The 27,235-nt window shown below is 43.7% G+C and overlaps 1 protein-coding gene across 1 annotated transcript; it reads right to left on the bottom strand.

Annotated features, from left to right (window-relative positions):
* Nucleotides 1–723: 723 nt before the first annotated feature.
* On the bottom strand, nucleotides 724–27,224 carry Stx12 (syntaxin 12). Its single transcript, XM_048434133.3, has 9 exons — nucleotides 26,996–27,224; nucleotides 17,886–17,955; nucleotides 15,061–15,160; nucleotides 10,428–10,565; nucleotides 10,054–10,097; nucleotides 7,515–7,620; nucleotides 5,435–5,507; nucleotides 4,172–4,254; nucleotides 724–2,227 (listed from the first exon to the last, which is right to left on the bottom strand). The coding sequence occupies exons 1-9, from the start codon at nucleotides 27,111–27,113 to the stop codon at nucleotides 2,135–2,137; spliced, it is 825 nt and encodes a 274-aa protein (XP_048290090.1). The 5' UTR covers nucleotides 27,114–27,224; the 3' UTR covers nucleotides 724–2,134.
* Nucleotides 27,225–27,235: the final 11 nt, after the last annotated feature.

The following is a 27,235-nucleotide window of genomic DNA, read 5'->3' as shown; positions in this document are numbered from 1 at the left end:
TTCTTGACAACTGCCACAAACTCTAGAGCAAGTTCTTATTTGTTCCCATGGCCATCATGATAACCACCACCCAGCAGATGACATGGTATTATGGAATTACAGCCACTTCGTTGTTCCCAATAGTTTGCCACAACAGATCTCTCTCTTTTTTTAATTTCTTGGACTGTCACAAATGATGTATCCAAGACCAGACTTGAGAACAGGGGCTTTTCTGCAGCTGCCATGTGGGTCATTGGTTATGCAGACAACAGCTTCTCTTCCTCTCCCTCTTTCTTAGAGACAGAGCCTGAACAAACCTTCTAGGTACCCCAGCCTGGCCTTGAACTCACAACCTTCCTGTCTTGTCCCCTCAGGTTCTTTTTTTTTTAAAAAATATTTATTTACTATGTATACAGTGTTCTGTCTGTCTGTATGCTTGCTGGCCAAAAGAGGGCACCAGATCTCATTACAGATGGCTATGAGCCACCATGTGGTTGCTGGGAATTGAACTCAGGACCTCTGGAAGAGCAGTCAGTACTCTTAACCTCTGAGCTATCTCTCCAGCCCCCACTCAGGTTCTTGGATTAGAGGTATGTGCAAACCACAGTTTGCTCTCTGTCCTGGCTTGCCTGTTCCACTGCCGAGCCAATCCTTACCTGTTCTCCGGTTTCCTTGCTGGGCTGCGTTCTCATGGCAGCATGTTACCTACATCATTAGGACGTTAACTCAAAAAATAACTACAAAAGCTTTTAAATGTTTATTTATATGAAGTAGGCGGGATGGTGCAAAAGTGCAAAGAAACTTACGTATTTGGGCCCTTATTTCCCTACGGATCACATTAGTGTAGAACAAGATTAAGTAACATTAAGAGGAAGAGAAGAAATAAACATAAATATACCAACAGTAGCCAAGTCCTCCAGTGCACTGAAGGATGAGCTGGCGTTTTCGGCCTCGATTCACATTTATCTGAATGCCTAAACCAATTACTCTCTCTCTACCTGTTCTAGGCCTGTGAAAAAGGGCAGTGGACAACATTTATATTACAAGACAGCAACCTTTTATTAAAACTGTTTTTGTCTAAAACTATGCAGAGTTTGATCTCTTGTTCATAAATTAGGCTAAGTCTAACATCACTAAACCAGTATTATTTACAAAAATGAACCTTTTCTTTGCTTTATCAGTAGGTTCACAGACCTAAGTTTTAAACCCCACTTTAGTTTAAATTTTAAAATCTTGCCATCAAAGCCAGGTAACCTTTACCAGGCTTGGGTCAGCCTATGACAGCAACATTTATCACTCACCGGAATGTAAGCCACAAGTGAACGACAGGACAGTCATTCCAAACAATTCCTATCGGCTGTCCAAAATCATGCTGTGCCTAATTCTCCCTTTTTGTGTAGACAGGCGGAAGAGGGCCCATCTGCTTATAACAGTGTTAATGAAACGAATCTCTTTACAACAGGAGTGGGTGACTTAGTGTGCAGGGATGGACTCTGTAAACACCAGCAGACAATCAAGTCAATTTAACTTAAACCCAGACTTTCATACACACCCTGGCAATGGGCCCACTCTGACAGACAGGCTCTTCCCATTTCCTCTGCAGTCACAGGTGCAGGGTTCTTACTCCCCAGTTACACATAGTGCCAAAATCTTGCAAAAACAGAGATCAGATCCCCCCGGAAACTCAAATCAAAATGTTAAATAAAAATTGCATATTGTACAGTTTCTCAGATCTCAATAGGCTGGCTCCAGAAGGAAATTTATCTCAAGATGATCAAAAAAAGGTAAAGTTTGTATATGTACAAAAAAAAAATCCAATATTATAAGACTGTAGTGTCGCCTGTCAAAAAGAACATCCACAATGGAACTGTCAATAAACACTTGGGATACAGGGCAATCAAAATACAAGAGAAAGGAAACTACACATAGTTAATTCCGTATCTGAGAAATCAATAGGATGTATGCATAAATTGATAAATACTGTCTCCATGGGTCACTAATTCCAAGGACTAGTTAGTAGTTAGTTTCTAGCTAAATTATCACAGGACACTCTGGTTCACGATCTCTTCTGTGGTCAGTTTGTTCTGGCAAGACTCCCTCGAGCACTTGCTCTTGGAAACAACTCAGCAGGAGAAGGCTCTGAGGCAAGCACACCTCACTTAGAAGCAAACCAGATAACCACTCCCAAGACTGTGAGAATTACTGACAGGACAAGCGCGAGGATGCACATCTTCTTGCGAGATTTTTTCTGAGGAAAGAAATATTTAAAGACACTCATGAAACAAGTAAAAATTTTTATAGCTAAGATTCCAAGAGTGCATCATAATCTGCCTCCTTGAATTCATAATAACATTTTCATACTTCCCTGCTGGGATTGAACCAGGTCCTTGTACACACTAGGTATGTACGTGCTCTACTACCGAGCCACATCCCCAGTCTATAATTAACTCTTACCACGCATAAATATGCAAACATCTTCAAAATCCCAAGCCATCAGTTCTCAGCAGTAGGCCAAGTTAAACTGCTCGCACACAGTCTCGCAGAGGAGCTACGCCTCTGCTCTCGGTGTCATCTGCTCATCTGACCTGTTTCACACTAGCAAGCTTGCTCCTAGATCCCCCCCTACCATCCATGGCTGGAATTACAAGGGTCTGAGGGTTTGGAAGTCAGACCTCTTATTTGCTTTAACCACTGAGCCTTCTCCCGAGGCCCTGAGTATTATAACTACACCTAGCACAAATAGTATGTTCACCGTAAAACATAAAGGCAGTAGAAAAAAAAAGTTGTTTTTTTTTTTTTTAGATGAGACTGTTAACATGGTTCTATTTCTCTGGTGTTTTGTTTGTTTTTGAGATAGGGTCTTACTATGTAGGCTTGGCTGGCTGAAGCTCTCTCTATAGGCTATGTTAGCTTAATCTACAGAGATCTACTGCCTCTGCCTCTTGATGCTGAGTTAAAGGCTTGTGTTCCTTCTGCTCGCTCATCTATGCACACTATTGGTTTGTTATATGTTTGTTATAACTGGATCATACCATACGTTTGAAGTTTTTCTCATTTAACATTTAGCACAAACTCTCCTTTTCTGCTGTAGCCTCACCAACCTCTCTTAATTCCCACATAACACAACACTGAGTAGAAGTGATTACTTCTTTACTGCTGTAAACTAAAGTTATCGCTTTTCAAGAAAATATTACAAAACACAACTTCTGGAGCTGGAGAGATGGCTCAGTGGTTAAGAGCACTGGCTGCTTTTCCAGAGGTCCCAAGTTAAATTCATAGCAACCACATGGTGGCTCACAACCATCTGTAATGAGATCTGGCGCCCTCTTCTGGCCTGCAGGCATACATGGAGGCAGAATGTTGTATACATAATAAATAAATAAATCTTTAAAAAAAAACACAACTTCCTCAAGCATATTAACAGATAAAATACAGCTGCCACAGGAATAGCCCAGTAATACAGAAATGACTAAAATGAAAGCTACTTTTAAAGAACCATGCAACACCAAATGAGGGAGAATGAGGACTTCATTTTCCATATCTAAAACCTGAGTTACAGACTCAGAAAAAGAGCTGGGTGCAGTGTCACATGACTTTAATCCCAGCACTTGGGAAGCTGAAGCAGGATGATCTCTGTGAGCTCCAGGCCAGTCAGGTCTACACAGTGAGACCCTATCTCATAAAACAAACAAACAAGCAAACAAACAAAAAACCCAAAATGATTCATGAAGTCAAAAAGACAGAAGAACCCCCTTCATAGGCACAGCTCCATATGGTTAAGCCTGTTTACAAAGAACTGCCACAGTTGATTCTAAGCCGTCCATGCTCTGAGCCAGCATTCAGCGTAAGGTGTCTCTGAAGCTCCACTTTCCCTGTAGCTCCTACTCCCCCAATAACAGCCCAGCTGTTTACAGTGTAAGATTAGCATCATGCTAGATTTAGGCATCAAGCTAGCTCATGAGACTAATTTTGCATTCTTACAACTTCTGTATAAGTTATTCAAGCTTTGATAGTGTTGGTGATCTGGCTGCAAAGATAAATACTAAAAATGGGACTGGGGCTGCAAATTACGACTGCCTGCCTCCAGCTTAAACCCAGGCAAAGGGCTGCAACTGCCTGCAGTGTGTCAACACAGCCTAGTTGTTCAGTGAGTCTACAGCACAGAGGGACTTTCTTGGGTACAGACTTTTACCTGATAATAAGCAGCTCTTTGCAGCTGATCAGTGGCTCTTTCCACATGCACTTCTGAGCTTTCCACATTGGCTTCTATGCTATCTGTAAAAAATACAGTGCACATTTCAGCACATTCAGAAATTTCAATACTGCAAACAAAACAATCCCCTTCTTTTTTTAAACACATGTGGGTGTTTTAATCTGTATGTATGTCTGTGTGCTGTGTGCACGTCTAGAGCCTGGAAGAGGGCCTGGACCCCTTAGAACTGAACTTAGGGATGAGCATGAGCTGCTGTGTAGGAGCTGGGAGAGCAGCTACTGTTCTTAGCTGCTGCACCCTCTCTCCAGCCCCTCGGAACAGATTTGATGCCAAGATCTTAGTTTCACTATTATCACCCAATCATGAAATTAAAATTTACTTTTTTCATTTAATTTTTTGAGATAGGTTCTCATATAGCCTAAGATGGCCTCAACAGTCTCAGCAACAGGCCACATAGCTGACGCTGTCCTTGAACTCCTGACCCTCCACCTGAGTGCTGCGGTTATTGGTAACTTGATAAGAGAACATCCCCATTCTTCATAAACACTGAAATATTGAATAGCAAGAGGTTACTAAGAATGTGATTCACCTATACAGGGCTCAAAAAAAAAATCTTCTATGTGGGTGGGACACATTTATGCATCTCTACACATGGCTGGGGGTAGGAGGGCATGCATATACACACATTTATGCATTTCTTCACATGGTTGTGGGTAGAACATGCATACACACATTTATGCATCTCTACACATGGTTGGGGGACATCACTAAGGAAGTGGAGCAAAATGCTATTAACCAGGAAAATTCTGGGTAGGGAAATAAAAGATTCCTTGTATTGTTTTTATTTTGCAGCTTTTTGTAAACTTGAGATTACTGCTATATTAAAAAGCTTTTAAAAGTTACTAACCCCGCTGGGTGGTGGTGGTGCACACCTTTAATCCCAGCACTCAGGAGGCAGAGGCAGGTGGATCTTTGCGAATTTGAGGCCACCCTGGTCTACAGAGCAAGTTCTAGGACAGTCTCCAAAGTTACAGAGAAACTCTGCCTCAAAAGTTGCTAACCCCATAATCCTGCAAGAGTTTGGAGCTAAAAGCTGGGGTGCTGACAGATCTTTGACCTCTACAGTTAACTCTATAAGAAAATGAATTCAGTAACTTAAAAAAAGAGAGATTACTAAATTTTAAGTCCACCTTATTGACCTTTGTGCTCACCCCAAGGTTAGAGGTATTAATTAGTACGTACCGATCAGGTCACCTTGGTCATGGATCATCATGGCTAAATCTTTAAATATCTGATTGACATCCAAAATGTCAGCCTAAGGAAGACCAAAAAAAAAATTAACTCACATTAAGCAACATGCTAGAAGATTTCTTTCCTTTCCTTCCCTAAAGATTAACATATCAATGTGTTTTACAGCTTTCCCACTAACAGAAAACTATCTATTGCTGCTTCATACTGTAGAACATATGGCATGAGACCCACCTGTCAAGCAATATTAATTGCACACGTTACCTGAGAACTAGTAAGATCCTACATTGGATCAAGCCTGAACTGGAGGGCTCAAGTGGACACAATCTCAGTGTGACAGCTCTACGTGGAGCACGCCAATGTCATTATCACCAGGACTTTGGACTAGAGAACTCAAACGGCCTCTGTAGAACTGTGCTGCCTGGGAAGATATGGAAGACAAACAGTCCAGGAGCTGGTTTCCCCCAGGGCTGAAGCTGGGTCTCTGTGAGGATTCGATTGTCATTTGGATGTCATTTAGATGGTGACAGGACGACATCGTTTGCAAGCCTGCTGTTCTGACTGGGAAAGTCTAATGGCAGGTCAGCTTGGTGGTCTCAACTGTATACTTTCCCTGGCTGTGCTGGAAATAAGATTCTCCACGGTCAGGTTTTTGCTTACTCACAGGTAATAGCCATGGCCTGGCACACATCAGGCAGAAGAGCAATGGATCAGACTGTTAAGGGTAAGCTAACTGTGGTGGTTTGAAAAGGCACTGCCCCAGTTGGTGGGCTATTCAGGAAGGATTAGGAGGTGTTTCACTCGGGGGTGACTTTTGAAGTTCCAAAAGTCCACACCAGGCCCAGTCTCACTCTCTCCTTGCCTCCAACCCACTGATCAGAGCTCTCAGCTACTGCCACAATGGCATGCCTCCTCGCCTACTGCCATGCTCCCGCCATGATGCTTATCGACTCACCATTTGACACTGTAAGAAAGCACCCAATTAAATGCTTTCTTTTAGGGCCTGGAGAGAAGGATCAGCAGTAAAGAGCACTTGTTGCTCTTGCAGAGGACCCAGTTCAGTTCCCAGCACACACATGGCAGCTCACAATCACCCAGAACTCTAATCCCAGGGAATCTGACCTCTTCTTCTCATCCCTAAGAGCACTCATAAACATAAAAATAAAAAATAAACTAAATTCTAAAAATTTAAAAGTTTAAACCACATCTCCTAATCCTTCCTACACATTCCACCAAAAGACAATACACATTCAAACCACCACTCCTTATGAGCATACCTTTAACAGCTTTTAAGAAAAATGTTTTTATATGTTGCCTTGATCATGATGGAGTTCAAGGAGCCAAGAACAGTCTACAGAACTCTCCTCAACACCACATCAAAAATGGCTCCAACTGTGACCCACTGAAGTGACAAGAGCTACACTTGGAACTAGAATTCATCTTCCTTCTCTTTCCTTCCTTCCTTCCTCCCTCCCTCCCTCCATTCCTTCCATGTGCACTGGTGTTTTGCCTGCATGCATGTCTATATAAGGGTGTCACGTACACTGGAACTGGAGTTACAGACAGTTGTAAGCTGCCATATAGGTGCTGGGAATTGAATTTGGGTCCTCTGGAAGAACCACCAGTGTTCATAACCACTGAGCCATCTCTTCAGCCCCAGAATTGGACTTCATAATGTAAAAAAAAAACAGAGCAAGAGCTTTGGCCCGCCTTTCTGCTGGGCCGTTCAGACTACTGGAAGGAGTGTCTGCCACAGAACCCTGGTTAACCGGAAGACTGTTGCAGAAATGGGGAAAGTTCCAGGAAGTAACACAGTATCGTCTGCCTTGTTGTTTTCTATGCATGTGTCTCTCCCAGAGACCATGCACAAAGTGAAGTTTGAGGAAGCATCTGAGTGCTCCTGAAAGCCCAGGCCAGCAGCACATAGCAGTAGTTCAATTTTGCCATAACTAAACTGATAGATAATACAAAGGACACAAAGACTCAATCCAGCCCTTTTCATACTAATCCAGCAAAAAATCTCCAAACAGCTGCAGATACCCAAGCCAAACAAAAGCCACAACCTGCCTCTTACCTCCAACTGCCGAATCGCCGTTTCCCTCTCTTTAATAAGTTCCAGGTCTTGTTCAGTGATGGCTGCCTCATCCTCCTGGCTCTGCATCTGGTTCCACTCCTCATGGCTACAGAGAGACAAGTACTCCAGTTGGTTCCTTCTCTCTAAGGTACGAGGAGACATAACTACATCTCTGCTGACAGCAGGACCTAGACAGACATTACCCAGGAGCCAACTCTTCTGCTAGCAATACAAAATCCCTGAGGGCCATACTTCCTCTCCAGAGACAAGGATGCGATACAAAGAAAATAAAATTTCCGCAGAATTATGAAGGACAGGACTCCATCCCTTTTCCACTTAGGGGCGGTGGAAAAGTCTTTTGCAGTCTTGCTAGGACTTACTAGACGAGGGAAGTATCCAGAGGTTTAAACTCGAAGTGCATTGACCCAGCTCTCCAGGGCACGCCCAGAGCACAAGCTGCGTCCAGGGGCAGTCAGTGAATGGAGGAAAAGTGGAGGACAGTAGACTCTGCCATCAAACAGGGTTTCAGCAACTCACCTGTGAGGAGCACATCTGGTTCCTAGGAACTTCTTGAGACTCTTTTAGGACAGACACTACTCCACAGAAAACCAAACTAAAGGCTAATGGAAATGTTTGCAACTTGATTTTTTTTCAGGTACTTAGAAGAAAAGTATGCTACTTATTAAAAATAACTTGAAAAATTCAATATTATATAGTTTCTGACTCTTTTAAAAAAAAAGTATCATTATGGTCATTATGGTCTGGAGAGATGACTCAGAGGTTAAGAGCACGGGCTGCTCTTCCAGAGGACATAGGTTCAATTCCCAGCACTCACATGGGCAGCTCACAAATGTCTGTAACAGTAACTACAGTTCCAAGAGATCCGACACTCTCATGCATACATACATACAGACAAAACACCAAGGTACATAAAATAAAAATAAAATAAATTAAAAAAAAATCATTACATGTATAGGCTTGGTGTGGTGGTACATGCTTTTAATTCCAGTACTCAGGAGGCAGAGGCAGGCGGATCTCCTTGATTTAAGGGCCAGCCTGGTTTGCAAAGCGAGCTTTAGGCCAGTGAGGGCTACATAGTAACCTGTCCCCAAAAATCGGGGGTATTACATAGATGCAGTAAATAGACCACAGTCTTGAACCCAGAGACCTGCTTGCCTTGGGCATGTGCCACCATGCCCAGTACATTTGTTTTAATGTGTGTGCGCGCGTGCATGTGCACGTACAAGCCAGTGGAGGTCAGAGGACAACCTCTAGGATGTTGCCATGTGACATCCAGGCTGCCAGCCTTGGCAGCATGTGCATTTGCCCACTAAGCCATCTTTCTAGCCCTTGTGCATTTTTTCAACAATATGTATAAATCATACTTCACCTATATAATAAAGCCTGTTCTTCACCCACAATGTAGTGGGAGAGATTAATACATATATGTGACAAGCCACTTAAGTTCCAAATTAACAGATATGGTCTATATAGTGAGTTCCTATGTAATCCTTTTCCCTATTCTTTGGAGACAGATCACTATATAGCCCTGGCTAGCCTGAAGGTACCATGCCCAAGGAAGCCAGAAGAGGGCAAGCGTTCTCCTGGCACTGAAGGTGCAGAGAGTTGTGAGCCACCATGTAGGTTATAGGAATTGAACCCCAGTGTTCTGTAAGATAGCCAGTGCTCTTAACTGCTCAGCTATCTCTGCAGTCCAATATCCAGCTGTCTTTTACTTTTCTTTTTTTTGTCTGCATGTATGTATGTATACCATATGTGCACCAGGCTGGTAGCTAGAAGATAGATAGCATTGGATCCACTGGAACTGGACTAGACAGCTGTGAGCCTCTATATGAGTACTGGGAACTAAACCCTGGTCCTCTGCAAAAGTAGTCAGTGTTCTTAACCACTGTGTCGTCTCTCTATTTATTTACTCATTTACTTACTTGAGTGTCAAGCCCTGTAGGGTAGACTATCCTCCAACTCTCTTGATCCTCCTGCCTCATCCCCAAAGTGCTGGGGTTATAGGAATGCATTACTGTGCCTGGCTCAACTCCCTGACCTTTTTAACTTTTTCATTTTTTTGAGACAGGGTTTCACTGTGTAGCCCTAACTGTCCTGGAACTCACTCTGTAGACCAGGCTGGCCTCAAACTCAGAGATCCTCCTGCCTCTGCCTCCTGAGTGCTGGAATTAAAGGAGTTGTGCACCATTTATGCGCAGCTCTGATTTTTTTAAAAAGTGAAAACAGTCACAAAGAGGCTGGAGAGAGATGGCTCAACTGTCAAGAGCACTGGTTACTCGTGTTGAGGACCAGGTTTGAATCAGCACCTACATGGTAACTCACAACCATCTGAAACTCCAGTTCCAAGGGATCCGAAGCTCTCTTCTGGCCTCTGTAGTTACCAGGCATTCACAAGGTGCATAAAATTACATGCAAGCGATAGCCCCATAAACATAAAAAATGATGATAATAATAGGTACAAAGGTGTAGACTGGCAATAACTACCCAGCAGGCTGGATGATGAATGATTCTTTACCTGTCAAATGAGACGAGCTGCTCTTCTCTTTGCCTGTCTTCTGCCTAGAAAGCAGATGGCATTATCGCTGCTGTTATCCAAAACCATGCCAGAAACACACAAAACACGGGGAGCCATAGCTATAGGACCAAAGAGTGACATCCCTCCACTCTAACAGCATTATAAGATGACACAGGACTATGAAAATCTGTCTTGAGTAGGAAATGGATGCATGCAAGTCTGCCTCAGTGCAGACCCAAGGACAAAGCATTCTGCCCAGGACAAGGCTGGTGACTCTCATTTGGTGCAGAGTGAACAGGGCCAGTGGTTGGAAGGGGAAAATGCCTGGGGGAGACTCTGAGCTTACAACGGCCTTCTCTTGGGAATGAACTCACAGAAAGACGAGATCCAGCTCTTGCTCTGGCGATACTTTCTTTCTCCTTCTCAGACACCCTTCTCTGCACGGCCTGGAAATTGTTCAAGGCTGACGAGAAGTCATTCATGAGACGCTCCTTCTGCAGCCTCTGCTGGCGCTGAAGAAATCAAGCAAGAACTTGAAATTTCAAACAAACTTGGAATCACTTGGTTTTAATACCCATTAAAAAACACAATTATACACCTAAGAGATTTCAAAGTTTAAAAATTATTACAAAATAGGCTCTTTCTTAAGTTAGTAAACTTGCTCCTCCCTAAACCAAATCCCGGGTTAACCCTATGGATCAGGTCAAAGCACACCAACAAACCCGAGAACAAGGTGTCATTGATCTCAAAGCTCAAAAGGAACTGCAGTTTGGAATACTTGTTGCCTGGGAAATCTAAATGTATAGTAAAGGCCTTTGCGTTCAGACTGGACTAAAGGGACTATTTTTTTTTTGGGAAACTCTACTCCTTTATACTGAGTTACTAGCTTACCTGGAAACCATCACTACTTTCTCTTACAGCTTTTCTGAGTTTCAAATTTTTCAAGAACTTAAAAACCACCTTACCTCAGGCGACCTTCACTAAGCGTACTCATATCTCTCAAAATGTACAAATAAAGAGGCCTGCGCTGGGCCAGACCTGGACAGGGAACAGCGTCCCAGTCTTCCCCCACGGTACAAGGACACAGAAAGCTGTGGCAGTGACATGGTGTTGGGGTTAAAGGTGTGCACCAGCAAGCCTGACTTAAATATTGTATTTTTAAAATAGCTTATTTCCCACATCATAATGGTAGAAAATAGCAACACTTTAAAAAAAAAAAAAGGGGTAGTTTGGTTGGATCCAAAGAGAAGCTAAGACTGGAAAAGCAGGAAAGACTAACTAGCCAGTTCTAAATGTCAATCAAGTACATTCAAGAGTCACCTCTAAGGAACAGAGCAATGGCAACTGAGCAGGTAACACAACCTATTAACTTAGAGAAATTAGACTGTGATGGCATGCCAGCTGGAATAGGAAGAAGTAAAAAAAACTTACTGCAACAATCTAGGTTTAATGGGTAGGAGGATATAATGGCAGTAATTGGATCACAAAGAGGAATTTAAGAAACATTATGACTTAGAGATGGAGGAAGAGGGGTAAAATCAAGAATGACTCAGATTTCAAACCTGAGAAGGCGATGGCAACACTTGAAAGCAAGTTTAGGTGAGGATTTTCTTCTTTCTGGGATTTTAATCTTTGCATTAAAAACAGTATAACCAGCACAGTGGCCCATGCCTTTAATCCCAACACTTGGGAGGCAGAGGCAGGTGAACCTCTGTGAGTGCAAGGCCAGCCTGGTCTACAAAGTCAGTTCCAGGCCAACCAGAGTTACACAGTGAGACTTTGTCTCAAACAAAGAAACAAGTGTTCCACCCCACCCCCAAAATTCTGTGGGCTGTAATCCCAGCACTCAGGAGGCAAAGATGGGAGGACTGCTGTAAGAAGGGATGGAGTATCACCCCCAACCTTGCCACCTAAAATTACTGAAGCAAGGGATGACGGTGCACGCCTTTGATCCCAGCACTCAGGAGGAAAAGGCAAGAGGATCTCTGTGAGTTCAAGGCCAGCCTGGTCTATACAATGAGTTACCCAGGACACCCAGGACTATACAGAGAGACCAATAAACAAACAAATAAATAAAAACTCACTGGGTCAAACACATGGCCTTATACATGCCAAGCAACCACTCTACCACTAAGTTACCCTCAGTGCCAAAATGCCATTTTTAAGATATATCATAAATACCTTCTGCCTTACTATACTCTTTATAATTATGAACTTTATTATTACATACATTTTATGAACTTGTTTTTAGTACATTTTATGTAAACATTCCTTCCACTGTTGCCAGTTTTAAATCACTATAACTAAAGCTAAAATGAGTCCCATTGTAATGGTAATTTATACTTGACTCTAAAACAGATACATCTTTTCCCCCTTTAGAATTTCTTTCCCTTTTAGGGATTAGATCAAAAGACACATTTATTTTCTTCCTGTGCTAGGGATAGAACCGAAGACCTTGCATATGCCAGCTAAGTGCTCTACCATTGAGCTTTATGCACCCAGTCCTTATGTGTAAACTATTTCTATGATGATAGGTAGAGCCAAACAACTCATCTCCTAGGTTTGAATGAGGAATTCAGAAGACCACTATTACTACACTTTACAGGGAGGAAGTATATTCAAGAGGAGATGCCAAGGGTTGGAGATACAGCTCAGTGGTAGATCAGATATCTAGCATACGCAAGGCTCTGGATTCCATTCCCAGCACCACAAAGAAGTTGGAGAGAACAGAAGAGGTATTGGCAACAACAGCTGGCAGTACAATCAAATACCTGAAGGCTTTGGAGCTAAATCTGAGGAGCTATCTGGGTGCCACAATTACAAGGGCAGTACTGAAGTCTGTAAGTGGGGCTCCCGAGGAAGGACGGACGGGGTGAAGAAATGAGAGTCAACAGCAGAACTTTGGAGTGGGCCAGCTTCAAGGATGAAACAGTGAAGAAGGCTGAAACTCATCTCGGGCACCATTAGAGCTGGGGCACAGAACTACAGAGCATCGTGGAAAAGTTGGTTTCGGAAGAGACAGGGTGAGTGAGAGGATCAGGGAAAACAAAAAAGCCAGGTGCTCTTAGAAGTCAGCAGTGGGGAGGCAGAGATGAAGAATTGTCACAAATTCTAGAGCAAACGGGCTACATAGAGAAATACTGCCTTGAAAGAAGGAAGCTCAAAAACCAAAACCAAAACCAAAACCAAAACCAAAACCAAAACCAAACAAACAAACTAGCAAGCAAGAAAACAAACCCAAACCAGGAGCTGGCCACCGACAGAAAGCAGATGTATGGTTAGCGTATGGGCACTGGGGAAAAGATGAGTGATGAGGCTGAGCCGGAGTAGATATGGAAAAGACAAAGAGAAGTCAGCACAACAGGAGAGAAACGGAATTATATTTCACTGAGGAGAGCATGTTTGTAGCTCTATTTTGTATTCTTAATGATTCAGGCTAATGGAAGGGAGTAAGAGCATTCATAATCCAAAAATATATTTGGCTTTGGCTTTGGAACACATTAGTTGAAATTTTTTGGTAGCAGACTTAACTTTCTATTTATACTTTGCCTGGACTACTATTTAATTCTTAAGTACTTATAATACTCTGCCTGCACTAGGCCTTTAGACTCCTTTTGCATTACTATGAAAGTGATCAGCACTGGCAAATGTGTACTTCTTCAGTGCACAGCTGGGGAAGTAAAGGGATGATTTGGAAGCAAGCTGGAGAAGCTGGAAGGAAGGGAGACAGGCCCATCACTGAAGTATAAGCATAAGTAAACAGAGATGACCAGAGGACATTTGTGTGATATTTTCAATTGTGTTCTGACTAATAAAGCTTTCTTGGAGTCAGAGGGCAGAGCCAGCCTCTAGTTAACCATAGAGGTTTGGAGGACTGAAGGTAGATAGCATGTAGGAAGTGGTAAGGCGGGACTCAGAGAAAAATCTCAGCCCTTTTAGATGGAGGAACTGAAGTAGAAGCAACTGTGGCTGCTCCCCTGCTTCTCTAATCTTTCAGATTTTTACCCCAATTTCTGACTCCTGATTTTTTATTGATAAGATTAATTAGATTTATGCTTCACTCATTCACTAGGATGCCCCAGTAATGCTGGGGATCAAACCTAAGGCTATATTTGCACTGTATGCAAGCACTCAACTACAGAACATCTCCAGACAGAAAAGAGAATTCTTCCCTGAGCATTCCTTTATCCTGAGACCTATGGGTGATGTTTGGTGAGATACAGAAGTGACTGCAAAATATGAAAGATGTTTAATTAGAAATATAGATATGAGGCACGAAACAAACTAAGGACCCTGCAAGTGTAGCTGATACCAAACCCCAGGGAGATGCAAACACTGAGATTCTTCTTTGGCAAAATACATTGTAATATGTTATCAATAACAGCAGTAGCCACCACACACTAAGGACATGCTGAATGCCAGGCACCCTGCTACACCTCACACATACATTATTGCCACAAGAGTCATGCTACCTCTCTGTACAGGTAGCGAAGCAACTTTAATGGTCATTGTTACACAACCTATAATTACTTGGGAAAAGAGTCTCAATGAGAAACTTTTTGCATTGGGAGGCTACCTTAATTAAATGGCTTAGTGCAGGAGGATCCACCACTGTAGGCAGCGCCATTCCCTAGGCAGGAGATCATGAACTGTGTAATAGCGGTGAAACAGAGCTGAGCGCAGCATGCAGAAAAGAACAAGCACGCATGCACTCATTTCTCTCTCCTCTGACCGTGGCTGAGGTGTGGTTAGCTGCTTCAAGTTCCTGCTACCTTGATTTTCCCATAATAATAGACTGTAAGCTGGAATTGTGAACTTAAAAAAAAAAAGCCTCCCATTGGCTGCTTCTTGTTGTAGTATTTTATCAGGGCAACAGAAAAGAAACTACAGCATGTGGTAAGGAAATCACGGTTCAAAACAAAAGCCCTCCTAGCTTTTGTTCCACACACTACTACTCTATCAGAGCAAAGTCCTTTTCTATCAACAAACAAAATAGAAAATACCAACCTGCTCTGACGCAGACAAGGGTAGGGGCAAGGACCCCAATTCCTTCAGCAACTCATTTGTCTCCTTGGCGAGCTGATTTGTGGAGTGCTGCAACTGTTGCCTGAAAGAGAAAAGACAGAGTCAGGACGCCATGGCTTCCTGAGAGCTCTCGTCTACTACCATTCCTTTGTGTTCGGGGGCTCCCAGTGCAAGGAGCGAAGGGCCATTCAAACAGGCGCTTCAATGCCTATGCTCACAAACCCACTTTAAGGCCTTCCCCATTACTGAAGCAGTTCCACTGAGCAGAAAGATGCTCAATGATACCTGCTGGAGGAAGCATAGATAAGGAATCTCAGAGTTTGGGAAGAAAAGTATGACAGTATTCTGATACAAACATAGGAATAATCACTACCTACACCCAAACCTAACAGCTTTAACACACTGAGCTCACTTAGAATCCCCACTGGTTTCCCAGGAGCTCTGCATCTTCAGTACCTAAACAGTCCATGGTTAGATGAAGCATGTACTGCAAGAATAGCTCCTATGTACCTAGAAAAAAAATCCCAAAGATCTATTTCCAAGCTCTTGCTTAAAAGCTGATTCTTTTGCAGATTTATCCTTAGATTCCCTTCCTTGCTTGTTATACCTGACTGTCTAAGCTCTTTCCTCCAAAACATCGCCCTATGCCATTTAGAGCACTTGCCCCTTGTGTAAGATACTGGGCTCAATCTCTAGCACCATAAAAAGTAACAACCAAAAACCACCCAGAGAGAAGCTGGGTGCTGGGCACAGTGGCTTTCACCACTAGTCCCAGCTCCTCTGAGGCTGGTATAGGAGGAACATTTGAGTCCAACAGTTTGAGGCCAACCTCTGCAACATTGTGGATGGGTGGATGGAAGGAAGGAAAAAGAAATTCAAGAGGGAAGAACATGAAATGTAAAAGTGATACTATAGAAATAAAAAATAGATAAAATAAAAAGTTCTTCCCATCATCTGGCTATTCCTATGAAGGTTTTAAAAGGTGACAGAGAAGGCACATGCTATGGTCTGAACTCAGTGATGTTATTAGGAGGTAGGACTAGAAAGGGATGAGCCTGTATGGCCTTTCATGAACGGATCAATGCCTCCTACAAAGCACCAGAGAACTGCCGGCTTTACCGGTTCCACCAAGTGAGGACATAATGAGAAAGCATCAGTTGCCTAGCACGGGGTGAACTTATTCAATCCCAGCACTCAGGTGGCAGAAGCAGGTACATCTCCAGGAGACTAGCCTGATCCACACAGTAAGTTCCAGGGCAGCTGGGGCTAATAGTGAGACCATTTCAAAAGGATAACAAAAACTAAATGTTATCTATGAAAAAGAGGGTCCTCGTTAGACACCATATCTGCCAGAGTCTTGATCTTCAACCCTTCAGCCTGGAGAACTATGAGAGAAACAAATTTTGCTTGTTTATGAACTATCTAGTCTATGATCTACTGCTGCAGCAGCCTTGATGACTAGGCCAGCACACCGTCTTTTTCACTGCAAGCAGACACCTAGGATTAGAAAACAAGAGAGACAACAGAAGGAGTCCATCAGAAGCCAGACCGTCCCAGAAATACTAGCATATGCAGACATGTCACCTCTCCCTAGAATAGCATCCTGTGATAGCAGTCACTCACTCTCTCACTTCACAGCATTGAGAGGAAACAAACAAGACTGCTCAGCAGACTTTAAAGATAGAGAATCTGGTGGTGCGCTCCTTTAATCCCAGCACTAAGGAGGCAAAGGGAGGCGGATCTCTGTTGAGTTTGAGGTTAGCCTGAGATCTTGTCTTGGGGGAAGTGCGAGGGGCATGTATGCATCTGTGTGTGTGTGTGTGTGTGTGTGTATGTGTATGCACATATATACATATATATACACACACATGCACACACACAAACACACACACACACATATACCAGAACTTTTTAAAAAATGACATTTTATTTGTTTATTGTGTGTGTGCATGTGGGTACAGGTGTGCCAGGATGCATGTGGGACATGCTGACATTAGAAAACAACTTTCCAGAGTTAAAGAGTTCTCCTTCCACTATGTAAATTACAACAATCAAACTCAGATCCCCGGCTTGATGGCAAGCTCTATTCTTTACTTGCTGAACCATCCTGTTGTCCCTAAAGAATAAAATTTTTACTTTATTATTTTATGTATATGGGTGATTTGCCTGCATGTATACCTCTGCACTACACGCAAGCAGTGCCCACAGAGGCCAGAAAAGAGAGCTGGATCCTGTGGAAATGAAGCTATAGACAGTTGTGAGCCACAATGTCAGTGCTGGGAATTGAACTGGGTCCTCTGGAAGAGCAGCCAATGCTCTTAACCACGGAGCCATCTCTCCAGCCCTAAGACTAGAAGCAAAAATAAAGTCAAGAAAAATATGAGTTTTAAAAAAATTCAGTTTTCCCACCAGACCATTTCTTTTCTCTTGCGTGGTTCCTCGCCATCACTGAGGATGAACTTTTTTCATTTAGAGCTGGAAATCACCTAGACTAAATCGTCAGAGTCTTGTGTCAACAGGAGGGTCGTCAATACAGGGACACGATATGGCTCCTAGAGCAACTTCGGAGTAGAAGAGTTCCTTCTCTAACTCCCTAAATTACTCTGCAAACCTGAGCAAGGGAAGAAAAGATGCAGTTCAAGGCAGGAGAAATCTGGATCCATTAATACACTTTGCTCCCCTCTTCCAGATTCAGCTATTACCACCTGACCCACTGCCCCCTGTTCTGACCTCACAGACCTGAAGTGGGCAGACACTATGTTCTCAAAGGCCTGCACAAAACTCAGGCTTCTTGGGAAGCTACTCACAAATTTTCCTGGAGCTTGCTTGAGTCTTGCTTAGTTCCAAGTTGGCTCATCAAATTCTTTATCTGAGCAGCTAGAAAGAAGGGAGGAAATTTATTTTAAAAAATAAACACATTCATCATAAGCATCCTACTTATCAGAGCACTGGTTGCCCCATAGCCCACACGCATGCAACTAACAGGAACCAGGCTAAGACCAGAATCCTGACAGACACGATCCTCCACAGAGCTTCCCAGGAGCACCCTTCTCCTTCCCAAGTATAACAGAGGTGGTTTGGTTTGTTGTCTCCAAAGAACTGACCAATTCTTCTCAATGTCCCATGACACTAATGTTCAACCCCCTTAGGACTGTGGATTGGAAGTGCATGTACCCAAAGCCTGGGGTTCCATCCCAGTAGCACAAGAAAGGGAAGGAAACACTCACTACCTCTGAAAGAGCCTCAGAGCTACAGCAATCTGCAACATCTTCTGACTTGTTTTTTTGAGACAGTCTCAACCTGCAGCCTAGGCTGGCCTCAAGCTTTCTATCTTCCTGCCTTAACAGCCTATGAGTCAGACTCCTGATGATTTTGTCTAGTTGGATTTCCAACCATAAATAAAGAAAAATGATTTGCAGTGATCCAAATGGATCATGAGGGAGAGAATACATGGTCTGGTGGGAGGACTCCTGATTCTTTTTTTTTTTTTTTTTTTTTTCAAAAATCACATTTTTCTTGACATTCCAAGTGTGAGTCACTATAGTAGCCTGCAACAAGCAATTTTAATCCATGGGGCTAGGGATGCAGTTTACTTGATAGGGAGCTTGTCCAGCTTGTATGAAGACCTGGGTTCAATCCTCAGCACTGCTTTAAAAAAAAAAAAAAAAAAAACAAGCCAAGAGTGGTGCATGACTTTAAGTTCAGAGGTACCCAAGGATATGTAGGAAGTTCAAAGCCAGTCTGGAATACATCAGATTCTGTCTCAAAAACAACAACAATGAAAATGTATCTAACAATACAAACTAGCTTAAAAAAAACAAACAGAAAATGTTTTTAAGAAAGACAATGAACATTTATTTTAGCAGCAGGTGAACACTTACTAAGTTCTTCTAGTGTTAAATACTTGATTACGTTGTGCACACACCCTCTAACTTCTATAGCAATGGTCTGAAATAGATATACGAGGCAGGCAATACACATATCTTATCTGTGCGCACACAGTAAGTGACACAGTAAATTACTCAATCCCAGGCACATAGAGCATTCTTTCCTAGATGGCATCACAGTCAAATATCCTCAGCCCCTTCCTTTTCCTAGGTATCTGGTAGTCTGGGAAAGTTCATGTTTTAATTCTCCACATCCAATCTCCTGGCCTGGCCCAGGAGAGAAGGGGTCTAGGCCTAGCAAGAGGGCCTGTGTCAGTACTGATCTGCAGAAACCTTACTGTTCCTGTCTCTCACTAGTCTCTGCAAGAGACAGAGCCCTTGATTTCTTCTTGCCTTGCTTTCTATTTTCTTTCTTTGGTTGTCAGGGAAGGTCAGGGAAGATTTACTAAGTTGGAGGATAGTTGCAAGTTGTGTGTGTGTGTGTAGTGTATGTCTGTCTGTCTCCTTGGGAACCCAGGACCTTACACATGCTAACTCATGCTATCTAAAGAACAGAACTTATTAATTGACTACTCTTGTTGTTTGGTTTACAACTAATTTTGTTTGTTTGGTTTGGCTTTTCAAGACAGGGTTTCTCTGGTAGTTCTGGCTATCCTGGAATTCACTGTGTAGACCAGGCTGCCTTGAATTCGAGATTCACCTGCCTCTGCCTCCTAAATGCCGGGATTAAAGGCTGCACCACCACGCCAGCTGGTGTTTACAATTGATTGATCACAGATGCCAGGGACGGAACTTACACAGATGAATAGAAATGGGTTAATTTAAAATATAAGAATTAGCCAGAAGGGGGCTGGAGAGATGGCTCAGCGGTTAAGAGCATTGCCTGATCTTCCAAAGGTCCTGAGTTCAATTCTCAGCAACCACATAGTGGCTCACAACCATCTGTAATGGGGTCTGGTGCCCTCTTCTGGCCTGCAGACAGAATATTGTATACATAATAAATAAATATTTTAAAAAAAGAATTAGCCAGAAATATGCTTAAGCTATTGGCCTAACAGTATTGCAAATAATACGGTTTCTGAGTGATTATTTCAAGTTCGGGCGGCTGGGAAGGAACGAACAGCCTCCGCCAACAGACGCTCAAAAGTAGACTACCACTGACTTGTTCGTCCAGAGGACAGCACCTACTCCACACTGTCCTAGACCCCAGACAGCCCTTACTTCAGGAAATTTAAGTTCTTAAGGGTGGATAATAAACACATACTAGGAGGTGAGATTCCTACCAAAACAAAAATTCAAGTGAAGGGGAAGGAGTAGGCAAGGGGAAGTCACTCACATCTGCTGGCCAGATAAGGAGACAATGATCACAGATCTAAAGAAAATGCAAGAGGAAGCAAGGCGCCTATGGAGAGGAGGTATTCCAGGCAAAGAGAGTAATTAACTAGAGCAAAGTCCTCAAAACAAGAGTCAATGGTGTGGTATGGCCTGAGCTGAGTGAGCAGAGATAAAAGTGTTCGCCAAAGAGGTAGTGGGAAGCCAGGTATGGAGGACCTTGTGCAATTATAATGAGATTTTAATTAAATGGCAAGCCCCTGATGGGTTATAAACAGCATGCCGTAACTAGAATTCAAATGCAGGGCTGGTTCCGATGGCTGCATGCTTTGAGTCACACAGAGTAGCTCTCAAAGAGCTGACTCCTAAAGGAAATAGAATGCAGTCACACAGGGTTGGTCTGGATTTTCTGGGGTTCCACTTTGCCCTACCCTGCTTATCTGACAGTGCCCTAACCTAACTCCAGACAGGCTGGTGTCCTTGCTCTAACCTGCTCCCTTCCCCAGTGCCCTCCCATTTCTGGGACTATGCCTCTGTACTTACTGGAGACCAGGCACTCAGTGGGTACAAGGATACCAGCGGAGTCAGTCGCTTCCCTTCAACTTTATGGCATTCACATTAAGGAGGAAGATGTGAATTAAGGTAAATCAGGACTAAGGAGACTTAGCCATTAACTAGATGTGCAGAACTTGTTCTACTGGGCCCCTTTTTCACCACTTCAGATTATATCCAGATTGAACTAATTTTTATTAAATACTTACTATGTGTAATGTGTGTAGAGTTTCACTTTTTCTCATTAAATCTTGTAGTTTGCTCTACTTAGCTAAGACTGGCTTCCACACATAACTGAGGATGACCTTGAACTTCTGATCTTCCTGCCTCCACGTGGAGTCCTCACAGGCATGGGCTACCATGCCCAAATTTTTGTGTTGCCACAGATTAAACCTGAGGATCTGTGCATGTGGGGCAAGTACTGTACCAACTGAGTTACACCCTCAACTCTCCCATTAGACATTGCTACTATTGACTACTAAATGATCTCCAAAGTCAGCAACAGTGAAACAGCTTTAGTCCCAGAAGGACAGTGGGTAACCATGAAATTTTTCTGCAACCCAAATATGTGGCTCAGAGATAGTCTACCTGTGCTTTGCTTATTCGAGACAGAGTTTCTCTGTGTAACCTTGGCTGTCCTAGAACTCACTCTGTAGACCAGGTTAGCCTTGAACTCAGAGATCCACCTGCCTCTGCCTACCAAGTGCTGGGATTAGAGGTGTGAGAGACCACCCAGCCCTGTGACTTTCTCAATCTTGTCAAATGCAAAATACAAGCTAGGCATATTGGCACAAGCTTAATCTCAGGAGGCAGAGGCTGGCGGACCTCTGTGTGTTCAAGGTGAGCTTGGTCTACATAGTGAGTTCCAGGCCAGCCAGGGTCACACAATCAAGACTCCGTCTCAGAAGAACAAATAAGTAAATAAAACTAAACAAAAAATGCAGCAGCTGAGGACAGCAGCACACTTGTGCCGTCAGCCAGCACTCAGAAGGTGGGGAGTAGTAGTCCTGCATAGCCTAGAAATAGCTCTGTAGCCCAGGCTGGCCTTGAATTCAATGTGGTGATCCTCTGGACTCTGCCCCTCAAGTGACAGAATTGCAGGTGTGGACCACTATGTCCAGCAAGACTACCAGTGTTTGATTCTTGGTTCTGCCACTTCCTAGCTGAGTGGTCTAGAGGAAATGACGACAGCTTTCTGTCCCTGCTTCCTCCCCTAAGAAGTAGGGGCACCAAGGGAAGCTTCATATGGCTGATGTGGGATGAGATAACAGAGGCTAACTTTAGAATACTGACTGGCACATAAAAACACTCAACTAAGGATTGCTATTAATATCAAACTCGGGACCAAGAAAAATGTACTTAGCAATGATAAAAATCAATTAAGTACATACTGAATGCCAACACACCCACTGCTGAGCCAGGCACTGTCTACAGAGAAATGTATAATGCATGGTCCTTCATCCCACAGAAGTAGTATTGCTCTAGTGACAAGGTCAAAAAGTTTGGCTTAGTTAAGGAATACAGACTATAAGTAGATATTAAACTGTGAGGGAAAATTGCTTGTTATGTTTAAGGAAAAGGAACCAAATGACAAAAAACATATTAGTATTCACTAGGTGGGGAGCAGGTACTGTTTGTCATCTTGAGACAGGTCTCATGTAGCCAGGCTGATCTCACACTTGCTAAGTAGCTGAGGCTGGCCTTGAACTCCTGACTCCAAGGGTGAGGATTACCGACGCCCACTTTGTAGGAGACACTGGTTTAGTACTTTACATGGTTATCTCAGTCAGTCCTCAAACCCTACGAAATAAAGACCATGAGTGAGGAAACCACTTACAAAACTGGTAAGAAGCCAAGGGAAAATCCAAACTTAGTTCACAAACATTTAAACACTCAAAAGTTTCTTAGTTTTTGAGTAAACAAAACAGAACCTGGCATGGTGGCACACCCTTTATTCCGACCACTCAGGAGGCTGAGGCCAGCAGATCTCTGAGTTCAAGGCCAGCCTGCCCCACAGAGCAGGTACCAGGACAGCCAGGGCTACAAAAAGAAACTGTTTTGAAAAAATCAAACCAAAACAAAAAAGCATCTCAGAGTTGAGGTCAGTACCTCTATCTATAATCCTCCTGCTCAGGAAGCTGATGCTGGAAGACACCCAGGAGGATGGCAGGAGCTACAAGTGACACGCTACCTCAAATAATAACAATGATTTTTCTACAATCTTTTTTTTAATATTTAACTATATGATTATTCTGCCCACATGTATGACTGTGTACCATCTGTGTGCACAGTGGCTGTGGGTGCTGGGAACTAGACCCAGGTCCTCTACAAGAACAACAAACACTCTTAACCAATGAGGCATATTTCCAGCCCCAATTTTAACAATTTTTTAAAAAAAGTTTAGGCATGCATAAATAAATAAATAGATAACAAGCAAACAAACAAACAAATAAGTAAAGTTCAGGCTGAGTGTAGTGGTGCATGACTTTAGTCCCAGCACTGGGGAGTGTCTGTGAGTTCCAGGCCAGCCTGGTCTACACAGACACTATCTTAAAACAAATAAATAAAAGAAATCAGCCACATAAGGAAAGAAATGCTGTTCTTCAAGAGTTGACTGTAAAGCTCTTTGGGTTTTTTCCTACCTTTGCCCCAGTAACATCTGTCTCGACCCTTCAGTACTGAGGAGGCGGAGTCAAGAAGTTTCCCTCACCCACCCACCCAGCATGTACTGTAGAACCGCCCATACTGGGCGGCATCCTGAGCTGCACCTTTACCCCACCAAGCAGGCTGCCCTGTTTTAGGCTGATGTGCTCCACAACCTCAAACCCAAAACTGTGGTTGAACAGTTCAGAAAAAGAGGAACAGCCACTCTCAGGTTTCCATGGGCGAGTGGGTATGTGCTTTTGAGTGCCCATTCTCAGCAAGTGCTTGGTGTGCTGGCCATGACTTTCACCTACAATCAGGAAGTTTCAAGATTCTGTGTGGCCCGATCCCTGCCTACCTCTCTGGCTTCTTTTCCTACTCTGCTCCCTCTCTTTAACCCAGCCACACCTGCCTCCTTGCTAGTCTTTGTCACATCAAAGTCCTTGGATTTGCCCTCAGCACACACAACCTTCCTCCACTGCTCACAACGCTCCCTCCAATCTGGTATCTGCTCCTGCCAACATCGTCTCCTCAGAGGCCGTCCCCACCAGCTTACCACCCATCCCTTCTCCCTTCTCCACTTTCTTTCCTTTATGCACCTGCTACTACTTGGTATTATTTATATGCTCACACACAGATGCACGCAACCATCCACACAGCACCGGCAGCACCTCGCTCTCTGCTCCGTCGCCAGTCAACAGCAGCGCTCAAAGAACGCTCGCCGGGCCCTGAATGAATAAACCCATCCTATGTTTCAGACTGCGGTAATTAGTAAAACATAGGATGAATAAGCCATGTTTCCTACCTCAAACAAGCTAACACCCTAGTAGGAAAGAGGAACATGTTACAAGAAAAGAATCCACAGCTTCAGAGCGCACACACACAACATACACACAATCTGCTGTTCAATTTTATAACCTTCCTCAGTCCGTTTCCTAACCCATAGGCTAGGGATATTTGTAACTATTTTGCAGGACTGTCATGAATTAAGATATCATAAGTATCTTCCAGGTGGTAGTGACACAGCCTTTAATCTCAGCACTCAGAAGGCAGAGGCAGGTGAATCTCTGAGTTCAAGGCTAGCCTGGTCTGCAGAGTGAGTTCCAGGACAGCTAGGGTTACTCAGAGAAACTCAGTCTTGAAAAAAAGAAAGAAAAAAAAAAGATATCACATACAAAGTACTTTTCATGCCGAGTAGTACACTACGTACTTAAACACTAGCTAGTAACATTAATTGTTGACTCTAATGATCCCCTTGAGTCCAATGCCTAATCAACAGCTAAATCAGTATCTACCACAATGACACCATTTCTATTCCCCCCAAGACACACACCTTTTTTTGTTGTTTGGTTTTAAGACTCACTCTATAGCTCAGGCTGGCCTTGAACTCATGGAAACTGTCTTGCCTCAGCCTCCTGAGAGCTGGGATTATAGGCCTGACTCATCACACCTAAGTTTTGGCTTTTCCCGGTTCCCCCTTCCCTCTCTCCCTTTTTCCTTTTGAAAAGGGTCTCACTATGTGGCCCAAGCTTGCCTTGAACTCATTATGCAGTTTAGATGTGCCTCTAAGTCATGGCAATCCTCCTGTCTCACTCTCTCAAATGCTGTAAGTATGTACCACTATGCACAGCTTCAAATCTAATTTAAGTAAACACAAATTTGCTGTTAAAAGAATCTATGCCAGTCCCTATGCCTACTACACAGTTCAATACTCAAATACAGAATATTCCATAGAAAGACATTTAAATTAGGTTTAGTCTTTATGAGAAAAAAATTTCAGTCTTGAAACAAATTTTCTTTCTTTTTTTTCTTTTTTTTTTTTGATTTTTTTTTTTCAAGACAAGGTTTCTCTGTGAAGCCCTGGCTGATCTGAAACTCACTCTGTAGACCAGGCTGGCCTCGAACTCAGATCTGCTTGCCTCTGCCTCCCGAGTGCTGAGATTAAATAGTTTTTTATTTATTATTATTGGGTGTACGCTATGTGGAACATACACACAAACTAAAGCAAACACACACACTGTGCATGCGAGGGAAGAGAGTGTGAGGCCAGAGTAAAACTTTGTGGAGTTAGTTTGCCCCCTCCACCTTTCCATGCCGGGGGACACAAAGCAGGCCGTCAGGCTTGCATAGCAAGCACTTACCCCTGAGCCTCCTTGTCTGCCCCTTGAACTGGGATTTGCTGATCTAACCTGTAGTACGGCTACTTGACAAAAGGGAATTGGAACACCAAGTACCATATTTTTCTAATCACCGATCACATTATTGTGTTCCTAATATCTGAGTTTAACAAGCCGAATATTCTTCCTACCTCCAAACACCCAGTCCTAACCCTTCCCACTGAAACCCCACCTCTCAAATTCTACAATTTACACTTAGATCTAAAAGAAAAGGGACAAGCTGGGCTTGGTGGTGCACATCTTTAATCCCAGCACTCGGAAGACAGAAGGATCTCTGAGTTCAAGGCCAGCCTGGAACAGAGTGAGTTCCAGGACAGTCAGAGTTACAGAGAAATTCTGTCTCAAAAACAAAATAAAATAAAAGCAAAGCGATAGCTTATGCTTTAAAGTTTAGGACATAACTGTAATTCAGAACTGACCCTACCTTTTATCAGGGTATAGCTAAGCTCACAAAAACACAATAATAACCCGGATGGCCATCACCATTTTTTAAAGCAAAGCCTCTTCTGTTCTGTTTACGAGGCTCTAGGCCGCTTCTGAGTCCCCTGAGACAGCCTGTATTTGTCTCTCAGCTACAACCTTAGGCTCCTATGGTGCAGAATGAGGTTCAAGGAAAGCAGGGACTCAGTAAGCACTTGGAGCCAAGCGTCTCCGTGTACCAGATCCGAGACAGAAAATGAAATCCTCATGCTCAAAATTTTAAAAACTTCTTTGCTACAAAAGACAATGTGAATTTAAAAAATGTTCCCGGTGCATCCTCTGTAATAAAACAGGAGTCCTCCCACCCTTTAAATACCAGTCATTGACTCTGATTTCCAAATTAATTACAGGAAGCACAGTGTATTAAACACACGCATTCGCCACTTCCCTTAATTGAAAGTTGCTGATGTCCGACGACCCGACCGCTGGGCAGAATAGGAACCCAAAGTCTCAACCAGCAAGTAAGCCTGATCCAGACTGTGGAAAGCGAGGTGGGTGGGGAGGTGGCGATGACAGGAAAAATTCAGCTGACCACTGCGCCAAGTCAAGACTGTTGTTCACAGTCCTGGAGATGACACACGCTCCCTCCCACCCTCGGGCTGTCAACTCAGCTCTGTTGACCCAACACGGTGAACTCACAACGCTCAAGATAGGGGTGTGGACCTGAAGGGCCCGAGCCTGACCCACCCGAGGAAGCAGCTCGCCGCGCCCGGAGTGGAGGCTCACGGCGGCCCCGGCTGTGGCCTTGGCTGCCGCCGGGACCGGGCTCCGCGTCTTGGCAACCTCACCCAGGCCTGTCCCTCTGGTCGCCACCCTCCCTCCCCCCAGCTGGGTCCCTTCGCTCACTGGCTTGACTGATCCGCTGGATGTTGCCACTGCACGTCTGGATGATGCTGTTGAAGTCCCGGAGCTGGGGCCCCGAGGGCCCGGGATTCCGATACATGTCTAAGGGACCGTAGGACATGACAAGGAGCAGAGACCAGGTCGCGCTTCACGGCGCTCCTACCGGAAGCTGCCACTATCCGGGCCCCGCCACTGAGAAGAAAACCGGGAAGAGAAAGGGCGGGGAGTAAGGAGCCACGACTG

This window comes from Myodes glareolus, chromosome 3 (assembly GCF_982192425.1).
Source record: "Myodes glareolus chromosome 3, mMyoGla1.1, whole genome shotgun sequence".
Lineage (NCBI taxonomy): Eukaryota > Metazoa > Chordata > Mammalia > Rodentia > Cricetidae > Myodes > Myodes glareolus.
This window is presented reverse-complemented; position numbering and strand designations above follow the sequence as displayed.

Bases quoted from the DNA above. Each gene is read 5' to 3' on its own strand.
- Stx12 (XM_048434133.3), bottom strand. From the start codon at position 27,113: ATGTCCTACGGTCCCTTAGACATGTATCGGAATCCCGGGCCCTCGGGG. The intron at 17,956-26,995 runs GTGAGCGAAGGG...CCTTCTTTCTAG, and splicing joins CCAGCGGATCAGTCAAGCCA to CTGCTCAGATAAAGAATTTG. The intron at 2,228-4,171 runs GTAAAAGTCTGT...TTCTTTCCTCAG, and splicing joins AAAGAGCTGCTTATTATCAG to AAAAAATCTCGCAAGAAGAT.